Source organism: Athene cunicularia, assembly GCF_003259725.1.
Source record: "Athene cunicularia isolate RWA chromosome 1 unlocalized genomic scaffold, athCun1 chr1_part1, whole genome shotgun sequence".
NCBI classification, from domain to species: domain Eukaryota; kingdom Metazoa; phylum Chordata; class Aves; order Strigiformes; family Strigidae; genus Athene; species Athene cunicularia.
In genome coordinates this window covers 127,338,941-127,345,932 of record NW_020799091.1, presented here as the reverse complement: position 1 = coordinate 127,345,932, position 6,992 = coordinate 127,338,941, and the positions used below count along the sequence as shown (strand labels likewise).

The following is a 6,992-nucleotide window of genomic DNA, read 5'->3' as shown; positions in this document are numbered from 1 at the left end:
GCCTGAGCCCTGCCAGCACCGGGCGGGAGCCTGGGGCCAGCCCGGTGCCGGTCCCGCGTGGGCCGGCTGAGCGCCGGCAAGCTTGCCGCCTGATGTGGCCCTTCACAGAATCGTCTCCGTCGGCAAAGACCTCGAAGATCATCCAGTCCCACCGTTAACCTCACACTGGCTGTTCTCAACTGGCCCAGCACTGCCCCGTGGTGCAGGTCACCCGGAACCCTCCAAACTGACGCCTTGTAAGATGTCGTGGTTAATCGGTCAGAATCCACACCAGGGACGAGGCACGCTTTGACAGTCCGTAGACCGAGTCCCATCATGTGGAGAAGTGCTTTGGAGGGGAAGGGCTACCTCTCCCTCACAGCTCTGCCAAACCTTTGCCTGTGGCTAGGACTACAGCCAGCACCAGGCAGGAGGTGGTCCATCTCCCACACACTACCTCTGCACCTCCCTTACAAGAAGAGTTTTGTACAGGACAGGAGCCTGCTCCAGACCTCACTGTTCCCAGCTTCAACAGCGTGGGCAGTCAGGGACCTTTTGCCTGGAAGGCTCTGTCAGCTTTCCTGTTTGGGTGAGAAGTTTGGGCCATCATGTTTCACACGAAGTTCGCGCTGGAATCAATGGTTTGCACCGGTGACATGAGATGTTACAGGTCAGGGTCTTTTTGGAGAGAATTGTTTTCGAGCCTGGTGTTGCCTCAAAGCAGTACCTTCTGCCGAGCAATATTAGAAAGCACTTAGCTGTAGGCAGCCTAAGCCCCCCCCCTGAAATGGACAGGAAAACTTTTCACCCAGTCTCCCATGACAACTCCTCTATGGGCTTTGTTCCCTTCCCTGGGCTACTAAGCATCTGTTGCCTTCCAGATGCACTGACAAGAAAGGGATGGAAAGGGAGGAAAGGAGCCTCGCACATTCCACACTTCCCTTCCAGAAGCCTGTAAAACTCCATTAAACATTGGGCCAGTCATTTTGTTTCTATGGAAACAAAATTATTACTAATATATTATTTTAAAAACAGACACACGATTGACACTCCAAATATAGAATTTTAATACCATTCCGCATCTGCCTTGTCTCCTAGGGCAAAGCGGATGCGAGGGTGGAGTTCACAAAGGGACAGGACTGGCGAGGGTGCCAAGTGGTGGTGGTGGCAGCGGTGGGTGTGTTTGTAACCTGAGAGCAGGCACAGGCTGTCAGTCAGTCCGTCGAGTTCCCTTCTGCCGGTCTGTCCCACTTCTTTTACCCCACCAGCGCGGGGTGCCGTGTTTCCTGCCTGCTGGCGAGAAAGATGAGAATGCAAATTAGTGATTGGGTCCTGGGACAAGGAGAACACGTGAAGTTTTATTTAAAAATCGTGATGGCATTGAATGTTTTTGATGCTGTCTCTTATAGTTTGGGATCCGGGAGGGTCTGTGCCTCACAGGCCTCAAGGGTCCTTTCACCCAGTGCCTGCTCTCCGTCGTGCAGATGCCAGGCTTCGTTGCCAGCCAAGGAGCAGCGCCGTGGCCGGTCGGCGTTCTCCTCCTCTCTGCTGCCAAGGGAGAGGCGGCGATCGCGGCGTGATGCAAGCGGGAGACGGGAGTGCCGTGGGCTGCAGGCTGGAGTGGGTTGTGGCGTCTCGTCGATAAATGTGGTGATCTCATCTCGGAAGAAGCAGGCGCTGGAGCTGGAGCCTCGGGGCATCAGCCCCCCCTCCAAAAACTGCCGTAGGGTCGTCAGCTCATCTTCTGGGGGCCGCCGGCGGTGCTGGTAGTCATGCAACTGAGGAGGCAAGAAGCTGGGGCCTCCAGGCTTGCGGGGGGTGGACATGCGGATGTCGTCAGATGAGGACCACTTGTGTAGGAAGGATGGAGTGGAGCGGTGGGCGGAGAAGATGTTAGTCTCATCATGTGACATTCTCCGGGAGATAGGGACCTGGAAAACAGAGGAGGCAGGTGATGAAAGACTCGAAGAGATAGAACAGGAGGGGAGTAGCTGAGGCTTTCTCAGAGAAGAGAGTCAAGAGGACAAAAAAGTGTGGGAGACTGACAGAGAAGGAAGTGGGTTGCGGGGCCACCCCTGCTAACTTTTGGCTCACCTGCAGGTAGTGCACTTTCTCCTGGGGCAACAACATGTGGTGCATGGGTAGCATCTTGATGTCCCGGGAGTCCCGCTTCACAGCTGCAGCTCCATTCGCATCAAATCTCACTTTGCAGATCCTGCCATCACCATAATCATCACATGCACCATCTGTTGGCAAAGAGGGGAACAGCAGTCAACACTTTTCAGCCAGAAGAGGAGCGTTGTCAGGGCTCACCTCTGAACAAGGACCTCGTCTTTCCGCTTGCAGCAGCACTAAAGCACCCAGAGACTGCCCTGTTTCTTCTGTGTCACTTCTGAATCGCTCACTGCCACAAGTCAGACCTTTGGGTTGACGAGTTGGGCTGAGGCCCGGTGTGTTGCTTGCGTTGTGGTTTGGCAGCTGTACACATAGTCTCTACTCTTGTACCTTGCACTAATTCTTCCTGGATGATAGTGAGTCTTAAGGCAGCAAGTGAGTGGCATAGCCTTCTCCAGAATAAATTTTCGCATGGCTGCTGACTCCGAGCTGTAACGTGAATCCCACCTAGCCACCCACACCACTCCTAGTACCGTCGGGTCCTTTTCCCAAGGCAGACTGCTCTTTCCTCTTTACTCTTTTGGGGAGGGGGTTAGTGAAGAAAGGTGACTGGGGGTTGGTGAGGAGCTTACCATCATTTCCATCTTCCTCAGACATGATAGCCACACACTGCTCCCACACAGTGCGGAGATCTGCTCGGTAGCGCTCGCAGGACCAGATGAAGGAGGGGAGCAGCAAGGTCTGTACCATGGAGCACCAGAGCACAGCCAGGACCATCCAGGTGGGGGCCGTATCATAGCGCAGGCTAAAAAAGCTCACAACCTTCAAGGTAAGAGAGAGAAACAATGTTGAGAAAGAAGACAGAAGTGGGGGATCAAAGGAGAAAGATAACAGGAGTCAGTGTGTAGTAGAACATAATCTATCTGCAAAGGATTTGTCAAGTAATTACCCCATGCCCCTTTGAAAAACTGTTCTTGGGGTGTTGCCTCAGGTTTGTTGGGACATACTCTGAGCTGTCATATCTCTAACATGAGATGTGGTGTTAGCATCCCTTCTTCCCTGTGCTCATTATGAGCCAGCGCTAAATAGGTGCTAACAAAGGACACAGCCACTGGAAAAAAAAGAAAAAAAAAAAAGCTGTGACTAAGCCTCTGTTCTCTTAATGGTTTCCTTTGAGAACTACCCCAGCTCTCCAGCCAGCCAAAACCTGAATGCTGACTATGACCATGCAAGCAGAAGAAAAAAGAAAACCACCTGCAACAGCTTTTAAAGCTAGTGTATCATGTCTCCAGAAGCAAACTGGAGAAACAGGTATCTCATTGTTTTTACAAAGGAAGATCCCCATGTAAGTTTACAGAAAAATTTCCTCTCCCCTTAGCCACTTAAAACTTTCACAGTGGTTTTAGCTGTGTAGTATGTATTCCCCAGGCTTAGACTTGCCTTACAAAAATGCTGCTGCAGAAGGATAAGAGAATTACTGCAATCTTTTTAAAGCCAGCCCTCAGAATAACACAGATTCAGATGTGGCAACTCTGTGGCTCATGGACAGATGACAGAGCTGCTTCTCTAAAACCTGAGAGAAATGAAGTCTAGTTTAACTGCAGACTCTGAAGGGAAAGGGAAAACTTGCTGCTTACCAAGATAGGCACCCCAGTGAGCGTGTCATACAGGAAGACAATAGCGCTGATGAGGTTGGTCATCTGCAAGGAGGTCTTGGCTGACTCAGAGCCATCCAGTGAAGACCTCCTTTTGCCTCGTACATCCTCCACTACAATGGCCGGCACATTGAAAGTAGTGTGTGCTGATGAAGAGCAGGATGACGCTTCCTCTGCCCTCTGATGGCGGCACCGCCGGCGTCTCCTGTGTGCCCACAGGGTCTGGTAGAAAGTGATACCCACGCACACCAAGCCCATGACGATTCCTCCGAGCAGCAGGAGGCTAAAGCAGACGCCAAAGCCCAGCCCGATCTTGCTGACGATGAACTGGCAGCCACGGGCATAGTAGCGCTCGCCGTTGTTGTGCCAGCCAATGGAGGGCAGGGTGGAGAGGATGAACGATACCATCCAGATACCCATGACTGCATGCAGTGCCTGCTTCTTGGCGTTGCTCAGCCGGTAGTTGACTGGCCACCTCACCATCCACATGCGGTGGTAGGAGAGGGAGGCCACCGTGAAGCAGGTGGCCAGCGCCAGGGTGTAGTATGTGGAGACAAAGACTTTGCAGATGCTTTCATTCCAGTCGTAGTCAGAGGACTCACGCCGCAGCTGCACCACGGCGTAGGTGGTGAGGGGTACTGCTGCCATGAGGATGTGGGTCCCAGCGAGGAAGCATAGCAGCAGCTCCAGGGGCTTGTGTTTCTGTTGTTTTGCCGTGATGCTGAGGATAATCCAAGAGTTGGCCAACAGGGCCAACATCCCACATGCCAGCCACCACAGTGAGTTGTTGTGCAAGGTGGACTCTGATTCAGAGTCCCCCATGCTGCTACCCCTGCTAGGCTGTGCTCTGTCCCTGCCGTTGGAATTTTGTAAGAGGCCGAGTGGGACTCCGCACTGGGGGAGCCACGTCCCTCCTCATCTGCTGCTGTTGCTGCTGCGATGCGAGGTGTCTGCACACTGGAGGAGTTCCTCAAGGCATTGCCACTAGGTGCTAGGCGGAGCAGCCGTCAACTCTATCTCACTTTCAGTCCTCCCTTTCCCTTCTGTTTGATTATATGTCTTTCCCTTGTTCTAACTTTTTCACCTGTTTTTTCCCTTGTTCTCTTTCTTTTCCTTTCTTCCACCTTCTTTCTCTCTCTTTCTCATGAACGCTTGCCAGTGCTTCTTCCCTCACTTGCTTGGGCCCACTTTTTTTTTTTCCTCCCCATCTATTTCATCCCCCTCCTCCACTCTTCCCCCAAAGAAAAAGCTCTCCTTATTTCATGTGCCTGCCAGGCACTTTCTGTCTCAGGGACTGCCTTCTGCTGGGACTGGTGAAGGCCACACACACAGAGGGACTGCTGATGACTCCAAACAGTTTGGTAGTAGCAGGCACCTGCTGCCCAACGTCCTAGTGAATGAGGAGCCAGCCAAGAGTTTCAGAGAAGATGGGAGGCAGGACGAAAGCCCCGCTGAAAGGGTGGTGCATATGCCGTGTGTAATTCCCCTCTCACCAAATGCCACGCTCGTGGCCAGGTAGAGGTTCCTGCCAAGGCTTTCAGAGAGCCATCAGCGGAGAGTCAAGGGTGAGGAACAAGATTCAGAGGGTTCCCTATCCAAGACCTCACAGGACCCTCAACTACATTGCCCTTTTTGCTGTCCTCCAGGGCTTAGCCTGCTCTTTCAAGCTTTCCTGCACAATGGAGGGCAGAGCTGGCAAACAATAAGGAGATAGCAGGGAGGGGAAGATCCTTTTCAAAGGTTCCCTTGGCGATTCAGGGCATGAGGTTCACTGTAGAAAGAAGAAAAAGTAATTTAAGATCATTCTATCTCCCCAGATCTCTCTCTCTCACAAACACCTTGTCATGACTTAAGCGGTGCAGAGCGCTCCCGGTGTCCTTCAGGAAACAGAAGTGACAGATTTGCACCAGTCCCTGCATACCTCAGGGGGGGTCTCTGGCCCCCAACAACACCTTTCAGTGCTGCTGAGACACACTGTGCTCCCTGCCCCTCCTGTCCCAGGCTCCCCACCCAAAGCATCACCAACACCACTTCTGTAAGGGAAGGCCTGATTCGCATCCCTCCCTGCCAGGCGGGTCCTGCCTTCCCCATGCACTTTCTCCAAACACCTCTTGCTCCTGCCCTACAGCTCCCACAGCTCGATAGTCTTTGGCCCTCTGCTTTTCTCTGCCAGTGCTCTGGATTTTAACCTGTGGCTCCTGTTCTGTCCCACCCAGAAGTGCGTCCCACTGCCCCAGCAATGCCCTGCCACCCCGCAGCCTTGAACCACAAGGCTTTCAGCCACCCTGCATTTCTGCTAGAGCATCTCTGGTCTCCAGACACCTCACCGTTACAAACCCAGCAAGCAAGACTGCTTAACTTACTACTGAGATTACTCACCTTTGCCAGTGACCCCTAGTCCTACCAGCTCAGACCTCCTCTCCCGTCTTCATCTACAGGAGACGCCCAAACAGTATATCCCAGCAAGGCATAGGCCTGCTCCGTGCCTTGACTGGAGCAGATGTAAACTTAATCTTTCTGTGGATGGATAAGCATCCCCCCGGTCCGAGATAGTGGCTCAGTTCCCACCCCTCCCCTTCCTTCTGCTTCTCTGTATTTTCTCACCCTCTCTGTAACCACCTGAGGCTTTCCCTCCTTTCCTCCCTGCTTGGAGCAGTTTGCCATGACTGGGTTGGCAAATACCCTCCTTCTGCCCTGGTTCATCTTCTTTCCCCCATGCCATTGCTCTTGCAGTTAGGCCTGTGGCCTCTGGAGACAATCTGGAAGCTAGCCGGCCCGGATAATCCCGGAGGAATGAATTTCCTTGCAGTATCTCCTTCTGCCGCCCTTCCCACCAGGCTTGTTCTGGTAGCCCACGCTGTTCCCTCCATGAGGCAGGAACCCTCCCGCCTCTGCCGGCTTCAGGGCCCAGTTTCGTCCCCGAGCTGCGGTCCTCCCCGCTGCCGGAGACAGGAGGAGCCCCCTGGAGCTGATGCGGGATGGCCAGGTCGGGGAAGCCCACCCTCACCCGGCCCTTGCTCCCCGGCCAGAGCCCCCCGCTCCATCCCACCGCCCATCCCACCAGCGGGGCGACGAGGGACTCCTGGGGCCGGTGACTCAGGGGAAGGCAAGGGCGGGGGGTGGGGGGCTATCTGTCGGGGGGGTACGGATGACCCAGAATAATTGCAAGGCAGAGCGAGCGAGAGAACTGGGGTGCCGGGGGCTGCGGCCGGGGGCCGGTGCTGCCCTCGCCGCCCCCTCCCT

At 54.0% G+C, this 6,992-nt stretch overlaps 2 protein-coding genes across 2 annotated transcripts in view; both read right to left on the bottom strand.

The window, feature by feature from the left end:
• P3H3 (prolyl 3-hydroxylase 3) overlaps positions 1-6,992 on the bottom strand; it is a 27,417-nt gene that overhangs the window by 11,249 nt on the left and 9,176 nt on the right. The gene's annotated exons all lie outside the window — the stretch shown is intronic.
• GPR162 (G protein-coupled receptor 162) lies at positions 1,023-6,245 on the bottom strand. The gene is made up of 5 exons (XM_026842572.1): positions 6,129-6,245; positions 3,732-5,520; positions 2,727-2,916; positions 2,074-2,225; positions 1,023-1,910 (listed from the first exon to the last, which is right to left on the bottom strand). Exons 2-5 carry the CDS (start codon positions 4,569-4,571, stop codon positions 1,383-1,385), a joined length of 1,710 nt encoding a protein of 569 aa, XP_026698373.1. The 5' UTR covers positions 4,572-5,520; positions 6,129-6,245; the 3' UTR covers positions 1,023-1,382.

Bases quoted from the DNA above. Each gene is read 5' to 3' on its own strand.
- GPR162 (XM_026842572.1), bottom strand. From the start codon at position 4,571: ATGGGGGACTCTGAATCAGAGTCCACCTTGCACAACAACTCACTGTGG. The intron at 2,226-2,726 runs GTAAGCTCCTCA...CTTTGCCAACAG, and splicing joins TGAGGAAGATGGAAATGATG to ATGGTGCATGTGATGATTAT. The intron at 1,911-2,073 runs GTGAGCCAAAAG...TCTGTTTTCCAG, and splicing joins AGAAAGTGCACTACCTGCAG to GTCCCTATCTCCCGGAGAAT.